General features: G+C 37.9%; 1 protein-coding gene across 2 annotated transcripts in view; it reads left to right on the top strand.

Annotated features, from left to right (window-relative positions):
* Positions 1-21,867, top strand: part of SLAIN1 (SLAIN motif family member 1) — a 56,568-nt gene that overhangs the window by 3,921 nt on the left and 30,780 nt on the right. For both annotated transcript variants that reach the window (XM_046664663.1, XM_046664662.1), the window contains exon 2: positions 10,424-10,563. In XM_046664663.1, coding sequence (XP_046520619.1) covers positions 10,424-10,563 — 140 coding nt within the window. The remainder of the gene's footprint in view (positions 1-10,423; positions 10,564-21,867) is intronic.

Genomic DNA, 21,867 nt, shown 5'->3' with positions numbered 1-21,867 from the left:
AGTCAGGTGTCTCAGGTCTTTATTCCAAAATAATTTCCAATTATTTAATCTGTAATATTCCCTATTTATTAAAAAAAAATCTTTGTAAGAAGAATGGTGTGTTTTGCTTCTCATTTTGATGAAAAGCTTTGTCTTATTTCTTCAAATATTTATCTCAGTTGAATTTAAAGTATTTAATTTTGCCTTAACGCAACCTGGTTATCTTAGCATGGTGCTGCTAGAATTAAATATCGCAGACAGTTAAAGCTGATTAATTAAAGCAGTTCCAGAACCTTATTCTTAGGTCCAGATATTACAGTGCCATCGCAAAGTTCACATCCTGCTGTACCGATTCTTCAGTTATCGTACTGCTAATCTGACAGCCTTAGCTCTCCAGAAGACCGTAGGCTAGAAAGTAATGTGGAGAAACTCTGAGTATTAGGAGCCAATAAAAAGCTCAACAGGACTAAAGTCATGGTGCTGTACCTGGGACTTGGTGTAGCTGGATGTTTTGCCAATCTCTGCAGAAGGATGTTTTAAGGATCTCTGTCCCAGTGTCACAGGTTGAGAAGCACCAGGGTGCAAGCAGAGGAAATCAGATTGATAGGAGGTGGCAGTGAGGGGGCACTGGCAGCAGTAAGTCAGTCACTGCATACTGGACCTTCTCATGACCTGTTTCAGTGTTCTTATTCGTTGTTGAAGGACTGAAGCTCCAAGGTGAAATGACTTATGCAGACTCTCCATTATTTACCGAAATAATTAAGGCTAAAATTCAGATTATTTACACTGATTCAGAAGTATTTACACCATTGATCTTTTTTCCGCCACAAGCATGGTTGTGACCCATTAGTGGGTTATAAAGTCAACTCAATAGAGTGACCAACAGTTTTTTTAAATGAAATGCAGTAGAATATAAAATCAGGATCAGAGGGCATTGTATCTTACAATACAAACTTGTCTTGATTAAACTTATTTCAGTTTTATGTGTCTGTGTCATTAGTTAAAATAGTAAACGTATTGTGTGTTATGGCCAAAGTTAGAAAAACTCCAGTTTATACTGTTTGATAGCAAAATGGAGAAAACAGGTGGAAGAGCACAGTTCTCTGTAGATAGTGTAGTGCTGGGGAAAGTCAGGTCATGTACTCCTCAACTAGGAAGACAAGTCTACATTCAGAAAATGCCAAGATTAAAACATGCCAGCTCATATAAAATACAGCTGTATAAGGAGACGTTTGTTTTAGTGGAATGGCAATTAACAAAATATTGAGACTTATGGAAAAGAGATGTGGCAGGGATTTTAAACTTGCCCAACTGGAAAGGACAGGAGAAAAGTTCTTAATTATACAAGGGGGAAATGGTGATACATACAAATTAATGAAAATTTAATGAATGAGATATTCATGTTCCATGTGTAACACCAAGACCCCGGACAGCTGGCTAAAATCATTGCCAGTTCTTCATCAAAGCTGTTGAACACCTTGTACTATACATATGGCACAGCGAAATTAGACCACCTAAACTGTTTTTTTGCATAATTGATTTTCAGTGAAAAGACCAGAGGGCGCTTCACTTTCTGACAGCGCTAATTGAAAATGTGAAGTGTTTTCTGGGAGCAGTTGGAGTTGACTGAAGTCTGTGCTGATGTGTCTTGTAAATGAGTAACTTTGAAACACTACCGTGAGACTCTGAAACAAGTTTAGATCTACCTGTGGAGGGAGCGGGGAGAGTCTGCTGTAGGACAGCTCAGTAACTAAAATCTGGACTTCATGTATCCTTTCGGTAGCCTGGTGAGTAAGTGGTAAGTGTCTTCTGCAGTTTGACCCTAGCAGGTGCTAGTGAATCCAACACTGTTTAAGCTGAATAAGGATGGATTCATTGTGTTCATCAGTGCTGATGTTTTAACTTTCCTTACAATAAAATTTGGGTGATTGAAGGCTCTGAAAATTACTTCTCTGCAAGTTGCCACATACTGCTTTTCAGTGACAGGCATGTAACGTGTGTGTGCATGCATATTGCTGTACCACTTGTTTTTGTGTTATCTGCAAAGGGATGACTTTAGAACCAAATGTTTGCTTGAAAATAACTGAGACTATTTTTCTAGACAGTTGTAATATGTAATTTGAAGCATTCAGGGTTATTCTAGTGGGCTTTGTATTATTTCTGAACTCCCAGTGTTAGCACATGTATTCAGCCAGAGCGTCCAGAATATGAAATGTATGGAATAGATTCTATGAGAAAGATAATAGTTTCTAGTTATATGTTTTTGGAAGTTATTGAAGAAACATTAAAGAAAATCAGAGTGAGATTTCAAATGATAGCTTTTCTAATATTCAAAGAATTCTCAAGTTTTCGACTAAGGTTTTTCACATATTTCTGCCAGATTCCAATTCACCATCAGTGAAATTATGGAAGTTGAAAGAGTAGTTTGTAAGTCACTAGGAGGTATGTTGTATTAATGATGGCAAAATAGGGTATTGTAAATGTTGCTGGCATTGTGATGACCATGAATAAGGTGATTTTTTGTGACTTTTTAGAAGATTAAAACCATTTAGGAGAAATACGGGTTTTACCTTGCTCGTCTGATTTTGGAGATATGTTGTATGTTTGTAGCTGTATGATCTCTATGTAGATCTCATACGTGACTCCATAACGAACTGCCCTTTTTCTTTCTTTAAATCCAGCTCTAGGCCTAGCTGTAGAAATAGTAGACTCAAAGCTATTCTGGATACATTGTTTGCAGACTGACTCTGAAAATTACCATATATTTGCATAGTGCTTCAAAGTTTTATCAAAGTAGGACAATAAATAGGATGTAAGTAGTTCAAAAACTCATCTATAGCAGGGCTTATTACAGAAGGCAGTAGTCCTCTACTCTTTCCTGCCTCCATGTCCTCCACATCGGCATCGCTTTATCGTCCTCTAGCTGTTTTCTTTTGTTGTTTGTAAACAGTCTTTAAGCCATGTGATCTTAGACATCTGTTGACTTATTTTGGAAGATGAAGACCAAGCTCTCTCTTTCTCACCCTCCAACCACCATCTCTCCTTTCCTTTTTCATAATTTTTCTATTAAGTCATATGTAATGCTAGTGGTAGGATTATAACTGTTACTAGCTGAGCGCCGTTAATATATGTTACATTTATTTTCTCTAATTCCTTTGTTCTTCCAAGAGTTAATAATGGCCTCTCTTTTTCCCTTTCACTTTCTTTAATCCCTTTTTACTGATTATTTCTCCAGACACTCTAATGGAGTCATGAAGATTCTCAAGATCAGACACATTTGATAACCTCTTAAATCTGTTTTTGAAAATTTATTTTGTGGTGCCATCCCTTCTGGAAGTTTTAATCCCATTGCTCAAGTCTTGATTGTTTGCTGAATGCACAGTGCTATTGTCGTGGGAATTTCTTTGGTTTCTTGCCAGTGTTGGATCTCCTCTTTCTTAAATCCTTTGTCTTCATATTTCATTTATTCTTTAGGTGGGACACAGCCTCCAGTGGCTTTCTGAGAAAGCGGACATGCATGAGAAGTACACTTTGAAATCTTGCATATCTGAAAACATCTTCATATGAGACTCATATTTGGGGTGGCTATAAAAGTCTAAGTCAGTTGTTTTCCCCCATGTTTAAAGGCATTGTTCCATTTTGTTCTAATTTCTGTTATCTTATAGCTCCTGAAGTGCACTGTGATTTGGGTATCTAATCCCTCTTGACTTTTTCTTTAGGTTTCTTTCTTTGTCCCTAGTGTTCTAAAATGTCACATTGTACCTTGATATAGGGCTCTCTATTCATTTGTTGTCCTGGATATTTGTGGATGCTTTCACTCTAGAACCCTATGGCCTTCCTTCAATTCTGAGACATTTTCTGCGTTTTTTTTTTTTTTTTTTTTAATAATTTCCTCTCCATTTTCATGTGTGTTTTAGAACTTGTAATAATCAGATGTAGGCCCACCTGGTACAATCATTTAGTTTTTTTATACCTCTTCTCCTATTCTTAATCTTTGTCTTTTTTTGCTTCTGGGTGACTTCTTCAACTTGACCTTCCAAACTCACTTATTGAATCTTTCGTTTCTGCTATAATAGTTAAATAGTTTCATTTGCCAAGAATGAAGAAACTGTTTCTTTTTTAATATCCTATTTTTGTTTTGTGAATGCAACATTTTCTCTTAGTATCAGTTATCATTGTCTTGGATTTTTCATCTGTTCTCTGCATTGTTTTTCTCCTCTACTTCCAGTCTCAGGGTTTTATTTAAAAGGATATTTCAGTTATCTGGTGTCTCTGGTTGTCTGTTCATACCCAAAGGAGGTGTTGAAGTTGATCCAAAGCTTGGCGTGTTAGAGCTCTTTGACTGGTGCACTCTACTAGTGATTGGGTGGGTAGTCAGTTATCTCTAGGTCTTTTCTTGGGTTCATCTGTTGCTGCAGACATAAACCTTCTATACTCCTGGGAGATGTAAGTAATAAGGCAGTCCGTTCTAGGAATGTAAAAGGAAAAATGGGGCTTGGGTTCTGACTAGTCGGTATGTAGATTTTGATTTAGTCTCTCTGGTTCAGGAAGGTGCTTCATCTAAGTTTGGTGACCCTGAAGTCAGAGTTTCTCTGAGTCAGCCTGTTGCCATAGTAAGCCTCTGATCTTAATGATGGAGAAGGGGTGGTGGAACTGGCTGTATGGAGGAGAGGAGGAGATGTGGGGTTCCACTTGTTCCTTACACAGACTTTCAGTTGAATTCCCTGCTTTCAATCACATGATCTTCCCAATGTTCTGTGAACTGCACATGGGGATGAGACATAAGTACCAGACAGCATCGATGGACAATAGAGGATGAAAGAGAGGAATCCTCATAAATGAATATGACACAGTGGGTTGCTTAGCAATCAGTATGCCTGTGGGAAGTGAGCACTTCTTGTGAATATGCTGTGAGGGTGTGTGGTCAAGTGAGAGAACTATATTACATAGGCCATGAGAGATTAAGGAAATCTTCCTGTGGAGTTTCCCTGCAAGCAAAAAGCAACCAAAACAAAAGAAAACAAAACTGGTGGGACTATCTGGAATCCTGAGACAAGCAGGTTGATGGAAGCTCCAGCAGCAGAAGATACGAGCAGTCGTCCTGTAGGATGCTAGAGGCAGTGGGCAGAACAGTGCTTCAGATAGTAGCTGAGAGGGATTTGAGAACAAGCAAAGGCTCAGACAGTGACATAAATTTGTGTGTATTAAACAGAGAGGAAAATTGTTAATTTAAAAAAGACTAAAGATAAGGAAGTTGCCCAATTGACTAATTTAGAGGCTTATTTACATCAGGGCTGTGGCACCTGCTTCTGATTTACCTACATGGTAGATGGCAGTGCCAACCTTAAGTTGTAAGAACACTGAAGGACAAGAAGCAGCCAGTTACTGTCTTAGGACTTTTGGGAAAGCTTTATTAACTTATACAAGAAATATAGACCATATATATTTAAATGTCCTGTTTGATAGGTTGTGACATACATATATGACCATAGGACTGTCTCCGCAGTCAGTGTATCCCAACCTCAAGTTCCTCGGGACCCTTTGTGTTCCCTCTCTCCTGATCCTGCCCACCTCCAACCAAGGCACCACTGATCTGCTTTCTGTCAGTCTAGATTAGTTTGCGTTCTCTGTAACTTTCGTATCAGTGAAGTCATACAGTATGTACTTTTTTTTGTTTCATTTATTTGGTTTGGTCTGGCTTCTTTCAATCAAGATAATTATTTTGAAATTCATCTGTGTTACATGAATCAATAGTTCATTTCTTTTTATTATGAGAGCTATTAGATTGTATGGACATAACAACTGTTTGTGTATCTATGCATCTTTTAGCGAACATTTGGATTGTTTTCAATTTTTGGCTATTACAAATAAGTCTTTATGTGAACACATGGCATTCATGTCTTTCGGGTAAATACTTAATGACTTTTGAGTGGTTGGTACAAAGAGTAGGTTCATGTTAACTTTTTAAGAAGCTGCCAAAATCTTTTCCAAAGTGGGTATGTCATCTTACATTTCCACCAGCAGTGTATGAGAGTGTCAGTTGCACCACTTCATCACCAATACTTGCTATGGCTGGTCTTTTTAAGTTTAGCCATTCTAATAGATGTGTAGTAGTATCTCATTGTGGTTCTAGTTAGCATTTCCCTAACGAATAATGATGAGCATCTTTTCATATACCTGTTTGCTGTTCATATATCATCTTTGGTGAAATGTTTATTCAAATATTTTGTCCCCCACTTTTTTTCTTTTTTGGTGAGGAAGATTGGCCCTGAGCTAACATCTCCCTCTTTTTGTGTGAGGAAGATTGTTGCTAAGCTAACGTGTCTGCCAGTCTTCCTCTATTTTCTATGTGGGATGCTGCCACTACAGGATGGCTTGATGAGTGGTGTGTAGGTCTGGGCCCAGGATCCGACCCTACAAACAATGGGCTGCTGAAACGGAGTGTGCGAACTTAACCACCATGCCACTGGGCCAGCCCCTGCCCTTTTTAAAAAAAATTAGGTTGCTTGTTATTGAGTTTCCAGAATTTCTTATATATATTCTAATTACAACTTCTTTTATCAGATATGTCATTTGCAAGTACTCCTAATTTGTGGTTTGTCGTATATTCTCTTAATAGTGTCTTTGAAAGAGAAAAGCTTTCAGTTTTGATGAAGTCCAGTTGATAAATTTTTTTCTTTTATGGATCATGCTTTCAGTCTGAGAAGTTGTATCTAAGAAGTACTTGCCAACACAAGGACACAGATATTTTAACCTATGGTTTCTTCTAAAGGTTTTATAGTTTCAGGTTTTACATTTTTGTGATCTGTTTTGAGTTAACTTCAGATATTGTTTGAAATGTGGATCACAGTTTACTTAATTTTGCATATGGATATCCATTTCTTCCAGCAGCATTTGTTCAAGAGACTGTCTTTTCCTCATTGAATTGTCTTTGTACTTGGTCAGAAATCAGTGTGCCATGTATTTGTCATTCTATTTCTGGACCATCTATTTTTTTCCATTGATCTGTTTATCTTTGTGCCATATTGTCTTCATTATTGTAGCTTATCGTAGCTTTGTAGTAACTCTCAATCAGTTAGTGGTAGCTCTCCAAAATCATTGTTTTTTAAAGGTGGTTTTGGCTATTCTAGGATCTTTGCATTTCCATATGAGTTTTAGAATCAGCTTTTGCATTTCTATAAAAAGCCTGCTGAGATTTTGATTTTAATTTTATTATATAAATGAATTTAGGGATAATTGGCATCTTAACAGTATTAAGTCTTCTAACCCGTGAACGTGGTCTGTCTTTCCATTTAGTAAATCTTCTTTAATTTCTCCCATAGCGTTTTGTAGTTTTTAGCGTATGGGTCTTGACATCTTTTGTCAGATTTATCCTAGGCATGTTACTGTTTTTTTATGCTATTGTAAATGGAAAGTGAAATTTCAAAAATACTGATTGTTGTTAATAGAAATATCTTTAATTTTTGTATATTAATCTGGTATCCTGCAATCCTGCTACTAAACTCACTTATTAGTTGTAGTATCTTTTTTGTAGATTCCTCAGATTTTTTTTACAGAGATGATCATGTCATCTGCGAATAAAAACAGATGTACTTCTTTCTTTCCAATCTAAATCTTTTTTGGTGGGCGGGGGGAGATTAGCCCTGAGCTAACTGCTTCCAATCCTCCTCCTTTTGCTGAGGAAGACTGGCCCTGAGGTAACATCCGTGCCCATCTTCCTCTACTTTATATCTGGGACCCCTACCACAGCATGGCGTGTCAAGCAGCGCCATGTCTGCACCTGGGATCCGAACCGGCGAACCCCGGGCTGCTGAAGTGGAACGTGCCAACTTAACTGCTGCGCCACCGGGCCGGCGCTAAATGTTTTTATTTATTGCCTGATTGCACTGGCTTGAATGTCCAGTCCTTGCCTTGTTCCTGATATTAGGGGAAAAGTGTTCGGTCTTTCACCATTAAGGATGCTGTTTTTGTAGGTGCCTTTAATCAGATTGAGGATGTTACCTTCTATTCCTAATTTGCTAAGAGTTTTTGTCAGGAGTGGATGTCCTTTTCTTTGTCTATTGAGATTATCTTATGATTTGTCTGTTTTAGTATATGTGGTAGGTTACAATGATATTTGAATGTCAAGCCAACTTTTCATTCCTGGGATAAATCCCACTTGGTAATGATGAAGTATTCCTTTTATATACGGTTGGACTCAATTTACTAAAATATTTAGACTTTTTGCTTCTGTGTTGATGAGGGATATTGGTCTTTAATTTCTTTCCTTGTAACATCTGTGTCTGGTTTTGGCATCAGTAATACTGGTGTCATAGAATGTGTTAGGATGTGTTCCCTCCTCTTCTGTTTTTTGAAAGAGTTTGAAGAACTGGTATTTTTCTTTAAATATTTGGTAGAATACAGCGGTGAAAACTTCTGGGGCTTGGCTTTTCTTTGTGGGTAGTTTTTTGATATGTGAAATGCCTATTTTGTAGGCAGCATATAATGGGGTATTTTGTGACTCCTTTAAACATGAGGAGAAACTTGCCCATCAGAATATTTCCCCTTAGTTTTTATTGGCTAGGATTGTGCCCAGCGCTTGTTCCTAAACCAGTCATTGGGCAAATGGGAATAATGGAATTACTATGATTGGCTTAGCCCAGCGCATCCATCTCCAGGTGAGGTCTCCTGACAGCAATATCAGCATCACCCGAAAACTTGTTAGACATTCAGGTTCTTTGACTCCACCCCAAACCTACTGAATCAGATAGGTTAGACCTGCCTGCAATCAGGTGTTAGCAATTTGTGTTTTAATCAGCCCTCTAAGAGATTTTGATACATCAGAGATTGAGAATGACTGGCCTTGACTAGCCTTTCCTTGGAGGTTCTAGGGAGAGCTACCTAGTTATATCAGGGGTCTGTTATCAAAGGAGGGTGAAAGGGATGGATTTACATAGGTAGGTAATAATCTTATCCTAGTAGACTGAGGTGGGGCCCAGGACTATGGATTTGTAATCAATCTACTCTTGATGAAGGCAGGACTGTGGTCGATACTCTAAGGGATGAATGATATATTAGGATTACTATTATATCAATTAAAAGATATTTTAGAATCTTCACCTGTAGCAAAGGTTAGCGAACTGTATCCCACAGGCAAATTGGATCTGCTGCCTGCTTTGTATGGCTGGTCATCTAGATTTTTACATTTTTAAATGATTGGAAAAAAATCAAAAGAATACTATGTCGTGACATGTGAAAATTGTGGGAAATTCACCTTTCAATGTCTATGAAGTTTATAGGAACACAGGCATTCTTACTCATTTACATATCATCTGTGATGCTTTTGGGCTGCCATCGTGGAGTTGAGTAGTTGTGACAGAGACTGCGTGGCCCACAAAGCCTAAATATTTACCAGCTGGCCCTTTGCACAAAAAGTTTGCCAACCCTTCATCTGTAAGAATAATTTACCAAAGAATAGTACTTTGCCCAACCATCTTGTGTAACTGGTAATTTATACTAGTAGGTGGAAATCCTGACTATAACAGTGAAAGAGTGAATAATGAAGTATATTACTTCCCGAAAATGTGCTCATTAGAGTTAGGATAACTTTGTTTGAAGGAGTATCACTTTAATGAGATTTGTAATTAGAACATAGCTTTATAAAGCATGGTCTTACTGGAGCTAGTGACTATAATTTTCTTTCTTCCTTTTTTAAGTCAACTGTTGGTTAATCCTCAAGAGAAGCCTTTGTGCATAACCTTGTCACTGAAAATATTATAAAATTTACCTTAGCACAGTCTCTCAGTGAGATCTTTGTTTTAACTTACAGTGCCTCACGGTGGTTATTTTGAATCCTAACCATTACTGTGTAATAGTATAGATGCTGAAAGTGGACTCTTCTAAAATTATCTTTGAAAGCTGTTTGTTTGGCTTTAATGAGAAAGAAGCACATGCCAAGTTTAGTATAGATTTGAGATGGGAAATATCTGGTTATTTAAGCATTGAGAGAATCAATAAAGAACTGACTTTCACTTATTTTAGACGTATTTTTTTAAAAAGCACTTAAGATTTGCCTTGTTTGGCACATCATGTTTACATACATTAACCCAAGTTCACATAAGATTCTGTTGCCAAAGAAAGAGACGAAAATGTTCGTTTCTAGAAATGTAAGTGAGGTCGTCGGATCATCGAGGTGCCCTTTCAAGGTTAGCTCAGTAACATAAGCCCCGATCTCTGACTCGGAGAGTTTCACAGTTTTTTGAAGTCCTTCTTCCCACCAGGCTACAGAAAGTGTCATATTCTATTTGGGGATATTTGCCTGTTAAAAAATAATTTTGGTATTTGAAGTAATCAAATTTGAGTTCTGTTTTCAATAGAAACTATTAAATGCATGTTGTTTTCTCTAGAAGAGAGGTGATCTCTGTGTACCTATATAATACCTATAATGTAGATTTCTTTTTTTAAGGTTATACACTGGCTCTTCAAAGACATTCTCGTCATCAGAGAAGTCCCTGAGCCCCTTGCAGTGGTGTAGACACGTCCTAGATAATCCGACTCCGGAGATGGAAGCAGCAAGGCGTTCCCTGTGCTTTAGACTGGAGCAAGGTAACTGCGACCCTGTACATTTACATTCTCAAACTCTTGCTACTGTCACCTTTTTTGTCGCTAGTTTTGGAAGAGACACTTAAATGGAAAAACCTTACCCAGAGGTGTGGCTGCTGTGTGTTGTTCACTTCACATATATTACACATAGGGTTTCTCAGTATAGAATACATTTAGTTTTGTGCTTGATTTTGGCCAGATTTTTAGCTTGTTTTAGTTTGTGTTGTAAAGTAGGAATATGTATTTTTCTCTCTGTTTTTTTCTTTCTGTCTACCAATAAGTAAAATGAGTCAGTCTTAAGTTCTCTGGGGATGGTGCCAAGGTCATGTGACTGAATTCTAAGATAGAAAACTGAGGTTCCGTTGGGACCTGAGTACTGACCTTTTTGAGTTCCTTAAATGTTTAAGGATGTATAACTGAAAGCCCTAACCTTTATAAACTGGGAAATAATCCTCATATTGTTTGTAACATTGGTTAATTTATGGAGCCCAACATAAGTATAAGTAAAAAAAAAAATTAGAACTGTTGTAGAAGGAAAAACAGCAAAAGGAATTAGTAGTACTCAGCTCCTTGCTATTTTAATAAAGTAGACTACTTAATTAAGGTTGTGATTATTTAGGCCTTAGCTTGTCTCTTAGCCTCTTGCTATCTGTTTCATTATCTGGGAACACTGTTTCTATTCCATGCCTGTATCCAAATCATGCTTGAGCTTGGAAATGCAGATTTCCACTCGGGCCAGATTAATCACAGTAGCTCAGGGGCATCTGCTCTGACAAGTTCCCCAGTGTGATTCTTGGGTACGCTGAAGTTTGAGAACACTCCTTCTGAGGCTCTTCAGGAATGGTTATAAAATATTTGGACCTGGTAAGACAAAGTATAAAGGTAACATTTCTTGAGCTCTTAATTCTGTGATGGTTAGTGCATTAGTTTTGACATCCTCCATTTTATTGGATCTAACTACATTCATCTAAGGTAGGTCCTACACTAGCTTTTAGAGATGAGAAAGGTGCAGTTTAGAGAAATTCAGAGGGTCAAGAGGCCACAGTGATACCCCGGGGGCAGAGCCAGAGCCTGGGTCTCCCTCACACCAGACTGTCCTTAACCAGTATTTGTTACGCTTTTTTGGCACAGTCATAAGTAAATATCAACAGAAATCTGTTTTAAATATTTGGAGAAGGTCAAATTAAAAAGCATGCTTTAACATTTTGACTAAAACGAAGTAAGTTAATTAGCAATAGTAGAAAGTCGAAGAGTGGAGTAGGAACAAAGGAGTATTAGGGTTAACTTGGTGACAGATGCTTATCTAAGGGAGCAACGATCTCCGAGTCAGGAGACTCCAGATGATTCTGTTTCCATTTCCCTGAGTGACCCTAAGCAAACCATTATATCCCACTGGACTTTTCTCTCTCTAGAAGAGAGCTAAGACCACCTCTAAGGTTCTTTATTCAAACATGCTTGATTCAAGGACTTTGTATATGTACATTTGTATATATGAATTTGGCTCAATTTCATTTGGAAGACAATTCAAATGAAATTCAAAACTAGAGTCCTCTAAAAAGTTCAGGGGTCAACAAACTTTTTCTGAAAGGGACCGGATAGTAAACATTTGAGACTTTGCAGGCCATACAATCTCTGCCATCACTAGAAAGTAGCCGTAGATGCAGTAATTAATGTACAAGGCCATGTCCCATTGAATCTTTATCTGTGAACACTGAGATTTGAATTTCATGTGATTTTTTTCATACATCACAAAATATATTCTTCTTTTGATTTTTTTTTTTTTAACTATTAAAAAAAAAGGTAAAAACCATTCCTAGCTGGTGGGTGTAACAAAAATGGGCAGGTTGGATTTGGGCCACCCAGGCCAAGGTTTGACCCCTGCCTTAGTTCATTTGCACACAAGTCAGATTTACATATAAGGTTGAGTTAAAAAAAAGATAGAGGAGAGGCTTTGTTAAATTTAATGTAAATAATCCTAATTGCTGGTTGCTTTTGAGATTTTAGACTAAGTGCTTGATTATCTAATTTTCCTTTCTTTGACAGGGGGTTAGAGCAGAATTGTGAGGTCATGAGGACCTGAATTGACGTGCTGCAGTTTTATTCATGATGTAATATATTTAAATTTCACATAAGAGAGTTTAACCAGAGAACTAGCTCTTCAAAACTAAAATTAGTCTTTTGCTAAATTTGTATATAAATCTAAATCTTCTGTTGCTGTGAGACTAGATACTTTTGTTCCAAAGATCCGTAATCCGTGGTCCCCTTATGAGATAAGATGTCACTGATTATAATTTGTTCATTGGATGAAAATTTTTTTAAATTTAACTTCTATTTTAGAAAGCAATATATCTACAGTTTAGAAAGTATTAATCTTATGGGTATTGTAAGGAAAATAGCAGATTGCTACCCTATTCTCCCATGCCTATGTTATTACCTAGACGTGGTTACTTAACAAAAGCTGTTTGCTTCGGTTTTGCTGTTTTCCTCTCTTTAAATTCCATGCCTGTTTGGTTGTTGCTTGAGTTGTCAGTTTCTCCTGTGGATGGTGAAGGTTTAATTCTTTAACCCCCCTCCCTCTTATATTTTTTCTCTGTCTAGCCTCCCATGTAGCTTTTTATCAATTTTAGGATACATCAATATCGATTACGATAGAAATAGTCATATCTAAGCCATGCAATATTTTATCATCATGTTTTGTTTTTTCATCTAACTTTTTGTTTTTTCTGGAGTTAATTGTAAAAACACACTTACTTGCTCTTTTTGGTGTTTCTTGTTAAGTTATCCCCAAACTCTCCAAATGAACCATCCTTGGTACAGTTAGATATAAATCCACTGAGAGTTTCTGTTTTGTTTTTTAACTGTTCCTCCTGGTGGTGCCCTCTGTTCTCTTGCCCCAGTCTGCACTGGTCCTCTGCAGGCGTGCGCACAGCTGTCCTCCTGTGCTCTCCTGGGAATTCCCTGTCCTTTCGTCAGTGCTGTATTGCTTGTTTCCTGGAAGCAAAGACTTCCTTTTCCTTATATTCTCTCTTTGGGTAGAATACCTTCTCCCGTTGCTTTTTGGGGGGGTAGGAAAGAAAGAGGATACGTGCGAGGTAAACTTTGAGAGCTTTTATGTCTGAAAATGTCTTGATTAATCTTCACTCTTACACTTGATTGTCCTTTGGGCTAGGAGTGGAATTCTAGGTCAGAAACCATTTCCAACAGTTTAGAAGGCATTATTCCACTATATTTTAGCCTCAGGATTGCCATTGAATTCCTGCACCCTTCTAATTTCTGATTCTTGAAACCTTTCTGTCTAAAACGCAGCCGATAACTTAGAATCTTTTCTTCCTGGTATTTTGAAATTTAATTTTTTGTGCTAGACAGTTAGTGGGCTCTTTCAACCAGGAAACTTCAGCTCTGTAAAATTTCTTGTATTATTTCCTTGTAATCCCCCCTCACCTCCAGTTTTCTCTATTCTTTCTTTCTAGAGACTCCTTGTAGGCAGATGTTGCATCTCCTGGATTGATGTTCACATTTTAGATTTTCCTCTCCTGTTTTCTGTCCTTAATATTAGTGATGTTCTCCTTTCTTGGAGATTTTAAAAACCCCTCTTCCAGACTCCTCTGCTGCGTATTTATTAAGTACCTTCTGTGTGCCAGGCATCATTGTAGGAAGTGTGGATACACAGCAGTGACCGAAACAGATGTGAAGTCCTTGCCTCCCCTGAGTTCACCCTCTAGCCTGCACACCTTCACTCAGCCCTCCTATTTTTTTGTATGGCTCCCTTATTTGTGTAAGATATCTTAAATCTAGCAGCTTCCTGCTTCAGTTTATTTAAGTAATAGAACCTGTCCTTTTGATAAAACCTTTTGAACCTGACCTTTTGATAACAGCAGGAGAACAGCAGCTGCTTGGGCGGGGGAGGGAGCCCAAGGGTTCCAGTACTTTCCTGCAGATTTGCAGGCAGTCATCCTGTTTCTGCGTCACTGTAGAACCCCCTACCCTCTGTAGTACCCTGCACCTTCAATTCCACAGCCTTTCCAGGTTCTTGTTGGCTTATCCCCCACCTTGGGCCCTTAGAGCAGAGGATGCTGAAAGCCAAGTCTGATACCTAATGTTCATCTGTTTTTCTTTTCTAAATGGAATGACGCTGTTAGACTGATATTGTCTCCTTTCATTTCAGTCTTCCTGGTGGGTTTATAAGACTTTGAGTTTAGCTGTCATTCTGGTGTGGTTTTGAGGACAATAGGGAGGAATTCATGTTTAGTCCTCCGAATGGAAGAACTCTTACTGACTTCCAGTGAAGGGGGTCCTTTCAATGATGGCAATTAACAGAAATTTCAGTTTTGACTTTAACTTTATTCACAATATAGCATAAATATTTAATTGGAATAATGTGAGCATTCCATATTTTAGAAGTCTCAAGTAACACTCAAATCATTTTCTTTTTGTGTAGACTTCATTTCTCTCTTGAACAGTCAGCATTTTCAAGTAACAGACATTATTGAGCATTTTCTTTGAGACCAGGGTTATTTCCCTTCATTTGAATATAAATTGCCCAGGGACAGGGACTTTGTTTTGTTGATCACACCAGCTGGAAGGAAACCCAACATCTAATAGACGCTATTGCTAAAATAATGAATTTTTGTTAAATTCTTTTTGAACCCGATGTCACAATTACTCCTGTTATAATTTCACTTTTGTTTTTGAATATTTTAAGATGGGGTGGCGTTTTTGGCATCTGCACCACTTTCCTTGCTTGCCATCTCTTTCTTTCAGAAGAAACATTGGTGTCACTTGAACGTATCAGCTTGCAGCCTTGTTTTCCCATTCACAGGCATGTTTACTTTAATCAGTTTTCACTTACCACATTTTGTTGCAAACTGATTACTAGTTGTACACGCTCCCCCCGAATTTAAGACTGTTCACAAAGACCATTCACTGCCTGGACAAGGAATGATTGGAGGTTAGACCTGAAGAAAGGGTAGAGGCATCCATCCTCTTTGTCTCTTCCACAGGCACTCTCTTTTAAGGAGGAATAGGTAAGTGTTCTTTAATGTTAGCCTGGGGCTTTAGGAAAGATGCTGCTCCTTAGAGAATAAATATTTTAGATATTTGGTTTTTATTTGTTGACTCTGATGTTTTTGGGAAGAAAATTACTCAAAAATTAAAGATGAATTCCCTGTAGAACATGTGGAGAGGGGCTATAGTTAGGAGGAACCAAAGTGTATCTAGTGGGTGTACCTTATACCCCTCTGGTCCCGTGGTCTTTCTTATTCCCTCTTGTACCCTGGGAACTTAGCCTGTGCTGTTTTCTTCCTTGCAAATTAGCTGTCTTCCCTCCTTAAGGAGTAAGTATCCCTGGGAACACATCTGAGTCAGGGTTTCTCAAGCTTGGTTTCTAGAGGTACATTGGGTAACATTTCTCCCAAGATTGTTTCTAACGTACAGTTGCTAATGAGCTCATTGGGATGGTAACTTCTTGAAGAACCTCTGTCTCTCTTCTTGCCATCTACCTGCTCTATTTGGGAGCATCCTCAAATAGCTTTCATGCTATGTCTGACGCCTTTGTGACCCTGGGTCTAGATAACAAAACTTGGGAAATTGTGGGAGAATGTATGGGAAGTGTTGATGTTGAAGTTTTGTCTTGAGGTTGTGAGAACAGGCTTATTAAAATTCTGCCCTTCTGGAGAAAGTTTTTCTGAAGAAAATGAGGGAAAGAAAGGGATGTTTTATAATATTTAATTTTATGGGGAGGTAGCCACCCACATTATGACCATTTTAAGCTATTGCTAAAAGAAATGCGTTGTCTTCACAGCTTCGGCTTTGCACATTGATTAAATTTGTGTGTGTATTTAAGCTGTAATAGGATAATTATTTTTGGTGCAAGATATATATACTTACAGAGGACTAATGTGTATCCAATACCCTTGAATTCTCATAGGGAATATTAATTGACTTGGTCAATTAATATTTTAACTGAATATTAATTGAAACTTTAATTTTATTGTAGATCCCAAAACTTATTTTTCCCTTTTCCAAACTGGTCTTTTAATACTCAAATTTCATAATTTATAAAGCCTTATGTATCAAGTAGTCAGCACAGGTAAGTGACAAGCTTTCTCAGCCTCTTCTACATTTATATTTATTTTGTGGAGTTGTTGTAAGGGATTAAATAAAGATGTTTATGAAGCAGATGTAGTAAAGGCTTAAATATTAGTTCTCCTTCCTAATATGTTTGAATAATGTAAATGGCTTTTTTTATAGCGTACAGAAAGTAATGTTAAGTTTGAATATGCAGTCTTAGGGAAAACTCAATATCTTGGTTTTTCTCTTTTGAAAATGGTCCCACAATGTTTGTTATTTTCCATTTGGAAACACCGTGTTTTGTGAACATCTTTCTATTGAATTTTTAGCTTGTATATGCCTTCTTTCCAAGTAGATTAAGCATCTGAGGATAGAAGCCTATACCTCAATTTCCTTTTGAATTGCCAATGCTTAATAAATTTTCAAACATGTTCTAAGTTTTGAATGTTTGGCTTTTGTGATGTATTAATTTGAGTACATTTACATTCCTTACATGAGCAAAGAAACTAGTCGAACATTTAGTGTTGTAAATGGTATCCAACTAGCCAAGCCAAAAAAAAAAAAATCACACGGTGGTACTTGTTAAAATGTTAGTTCTAGGGGCCAGCCTGGTGGTGCAGCGGTTAAGTTCACATGTTCTGCTTTGGTGGCCCAGGGTTTGCTGGTTCTGATCCTGGGTGCAGACATGGCACTGCTTGGCAAGCCATGTTGTGGCAGGCGTCCCACATATAAAGTAGAGGAAGATGGGCACGGATGTTAGCTCAGGGCCAGTCTTCCTCAGCAAAAAAGAGGAGGATTGGCAGCAGTTAGCTCAGGGCTAATCTTTCTAAAAAGAAAAAAGCAGTTCTGAGGGTAGAGATTTGAGTCTGTTTGTTCACTGCTGTAACCCTCCCAGAACCTGGAATAATTCCTATCACATTGTAGGTGTTGAAGGCTAATTGTTGAATAAATGAATATGGCGGAATGATGTTTGATCTGCTAGTTAGACTTTGTGCCCCCTAGTGCCTCAGCCCTACTTAACTCTGTGATTAAGAGCATGTCCCTTGTTACCAGTGTCTTACCTAGTAAGTGGGGATATTTAACAGATTTCACAGGGCTGTTTGATTTCAGAAAATGAAATTAGTTTGAAAAATGTGAAAAGCTATATAAATATTTGGACACATTCCTGATATGCAGTTCTTTATTCAGAAACGGAACCAAAAAATATAGAGAATCCTCTTAGTTGACTATTTGTACTTTATAGAAAACTAAGCATTTTTTTTCTTTGGTGGAGGTCTGTTTTCTTTACCTACAAATAAAGATACTGTTAGATTTAGGGATCTCAAATTGAAAAGTTTTATGAGTATAGTTTATTCAAGAATAGAAAATTCAAGGCAACCTTAGTTTATTCCTTTTCTTCTGTTTCTTAGATCTGTATGTATTCCATTTCTGACATGCTTTTCTTTGTTCTTCCCCACTTTAGAATATAAATAACAAACACTCTTAGGACTTTTATGGGTAGTGCTAACTCACATGATGTCCTGAATTGGACTAAGGCTAATCTAGAGTTTTGGTAAATCCATGTCCTGAGGCTGGGATGTTAATAACCAAATAATGATCATAAAGCTTATCTAAGTAATTTGAAACACCCAATATGTGGCTCAGTTAATTTGGGGCCAGTTAATAAAAGCTTATCCTGCCTTAAGATACTTGAATGTCCATAACTATTGAATCAGGACAGGTTACATTTGAGGAGTATGGGTATAGTTTTCACAAATAGTGTAGCCCTGCACAATTACTGTCTTGGCTCGTGTTTCCATGTGACCATCTCTCATTTCCTCTGGGATTATATGCTAAGCAAATGTGACTAGATATTACCTCTTTTTTGGGTTTTTCTTTTATCTTCATATGATACCAGTTCCCATTCTTGTCTAGGTTGTTATGATGGAGAGTTTCTCTCTAAATTTAGCCAATGAAGAAGCAAGTTGTCGACTAATCCAGTGTTCTGAAGGTGGCCATTTCATTTGTAAAGCCACACAGATTGAACGGAGACATTAAGAAGCTTATCAAGTGTCCGTCTCCTGGGACCTGTCCAGTCTCTCCTTGCGTGGCCCAAGATGCTATCTCCATCAGCTCATGTTTCCAGTCTTGAGGTGCTCTGTCAAATTTGGAACACAAAATTAAAACTTAGTCTGTGCGGTTCATTTTAGGTAAGCTTTGTAATGGATTCCCTTTCTCATTGGAAAAATAATCTGCAATCATACCGAAGTTTTGTACAGAGACAGGGTCTCTTGACATTTGCTATTATTCCTGTGGGCTGGAAATTAAAGATACATTGTTATGGCTCTTGGCTTGCATCACATCTTTGCTTTGCTCTTGTGTTCAGAATGGCTCCAGTGCATTTACTTTGGTATTGGGAATGATGTTTAGTACAGTAAGTAACAAATAATTAGGATTGTGCACCTATGAAATTTGCAGTTTCCATCCATTAAGTCCAGCAACATAAATATATGATTGCCAGATATCCTTCAGCAATCCTCCTTTCGTTTCTTTTGCTGGTTACACATATGTTTCTCTGTAGTTTTTTGTTTTGTTTTTGTATTGCTTTTCCACCATGATTAGCAAGTGTTTGTTAAATGAAGCAATAACTTACGATGATGTGTAAGGTTTGTTATAGTGAATATATGTTTGACATGCTGTTTTGTTACCCATGCCCACCAAGGAAAAATAAAACAATAGAAATTCTCCTAAAGTAGTTCTTTACTGCTTTCATCCTACTCTGATTGATTAAATTTGCCTCTTGGCAGTGAAATTTAATTTTGATAGGTGTCCATGCCTATTTCTTGGGATTTCTACCAAGTAGAGTCAAGTTTATGCAAGAAATTGTAGATTCTTCTTTTCTGAAATACTGAGAGACAATTAGAATGCTAAATCATGAAATAAATGTATTGACTACTTGCTCGGTACAGGCACAGTGCTAGGTACTAGTGCTAGTGGCAAACAAGACAAATTCAGTACCTGGCCTTTGGAATGTGCAGTCTAGTCTAAGAAACAAATTACACAGATAGCAACTCTTGTTTTTTTTTTCCTTACTTTTCCTTAAAATAAGCGTGATGATGCTAACAGACCTAGCGGAGTCTGAGGGGTATGGCCAGGAAATGCTTTCCCCAGGATGTGACATGTCGAAAGTCAGCAAGAGTTAAGCAGATAACTCTGTAGGGCAGGCTAGGGGGTGGAAGAGTGGCCCAGCCCTCAGGACAGCACATGGAAAGGCCCTGAGGTAGGCTGGCAGACCATTGTGGTGGGAGTGTAATGTTGAGAAACGAAGAGGGAGAAAATGAGAGCTCTCTCAGTGACCATAAATGAAACTAGAGAACTCTGTAGGGTTTTCAGGGCCATTAAGGATTCTGGACTTTATCTTAAGATGGCTGGGAAGCCTTTGGATAGTTTTAAGCAAAGGAGTGACATGCCTCTGAATAGGACACTTGCAGGTTATTGTCTGAATCATCTTACAAGACTGAGTCTTTTTTGAAATCTGGCAATATGCGGAGAGTTTTTGAAATAGTGATTTTAGAAATTCTTTAGAATATGAGTAAAGTTAGGCTTTAGCACTTTTTTTTAGGGGGATTCTTTAACTTAGTTAAACTTGGAAATGTTTTCTTCTGCTTCTCTCATTAATATCCTTAATTTCTTGCATGACTTCATGTGAGAAGTGATAGTTTAAAATGTGGCCAAACTCTTCTTGATACTTAATTTACTTTGAAAATATAAGGCTTTGATATTTTCAATTATTTGTAATACGTGGAGCTTTAAACTTTTATATAGTAACAAGTTTCATACATTTGAGTTCAGGAGCTCTTGTCAGTGTATGAGTTTAATTTTTTCCCCCCTGTCATAGCTCTAAGATTGTATTTCAAAGAATAGTGTGTGTGTGTGTGTGTGTGTGTAAAAGTATCAGTCTTTTGGAATTAAGATTTATAGTCATCTTGCATGTATCTGTGTATTCATATGCATGTGTGTGTGTATATATACATGCATACTCTGTCTGCTCCTCCATTTTTATATCATTTTTAGATAAGTCGGATCAGTAAAAGGATATTCTAGCAGTAGGAGTTGCTAGCTTGTGCTAGAAGGTGGTGACTGCAAGTGGGTGGGGCGTTTAGTCTTCAGGGTAGAACCAGAGACCTACTCTTAAAGAAGGTAGAGAGATCTAAGTGTGGGATCCTGGCCCTGATTGAGAAGCAGAGCCTGAGGTAACTTCATACATCCACATTGGACGGAGCGGGGGTGGGAGGAGTACTGGATGAACTTAGGAAGCATTCTGCTCCTACAATAAAGACCTCCTTCCTTTGCATTGTTGGGGTCCTCAGCCACTCTGCTGCTGCATAGCTAGGCACCTATGGAAGTCTCGCTTATGGAATAATCCATGCATTTACATAGTGCCTGTTGTCAATTTTCTTTTTTTCTTTGATTTTCTTTTTTTTTGAGGAAGATTAGCTCTGACCTAATAACTGCCAATCCTCCTCTTTTTGCTGAGGAAGATTGGCCCTGAGCTAACATCCATGCCCATCTTCCTCTACTTTATACGTGGGACGCCTACCACATCATGGCTTTTGCCAAGCAGGGCCGTGTCCGCACCCGGGATCCAAACCAGTGAAACCTGGGTCACCGAGAGAGAAGCAGAACATGTGAACTTAAACCGCTGCCCCACCGGGCTGGCCCCTAATTTTCTCTTTTAAGTTAGAGGCCTGTCAGGGTCATACCTATACTGGTGCAGAGGAAATTCATGCTAGTTACTATTCAGCTTAACTTAGTATTTATTCATAAATACAAAGCAGTAACCAAGTCTCGTTTGCTCTTTGGGAAAACTAATAATAGCATGAATGAAATAAATCAACTGACTCTGTAGGAAACAAATAACTAAGGGATTGGAGAACTTCGTGTGCTCAGATTTGAGAAGGTAATACACCTGTAAAACAAGAACAGATTGCTGGGAAAAGCAGCAGTCAAATTATTGGGGTTTTTTTAGTCATTTTTAATTTCTTGGAAGTACTGAAATAAGACTGGACGTGGCTAAGAACCAGGCTGGTTATTTTTATTCAACGAATCTCCCAAAAGAGAGAGAAGGCGAGAGACGTTATGGGACATGGAGGACATATGAAAACCTCTAATGTTGAACAGTTCTAGAACCAGGAACAGATAATTTAGAGGAAGGAAAAATCAATCAATAATGAGAATTTCTTTGAGCTGAAGAAAGAC

This window comes from Equus quagga, chromosome 6, assembly GCF_021613505.1.
Source record: "Equus quagga isolate Etosha38 chromosome 6, UCLA_HA_Equagga_1.0, whole genome shotgun sequence".
Lineage (NCBI taxonomy): Eukaryota > Metazoa > Chordata > Mammalia > Perissodactyla > Equidae > Equus > Equus quagga.
The sequence above is the reverse complement of the archived record's forward strand: the minus strand, read 5'-3'. Positions and strand labels throughout refer to the sequence as shown.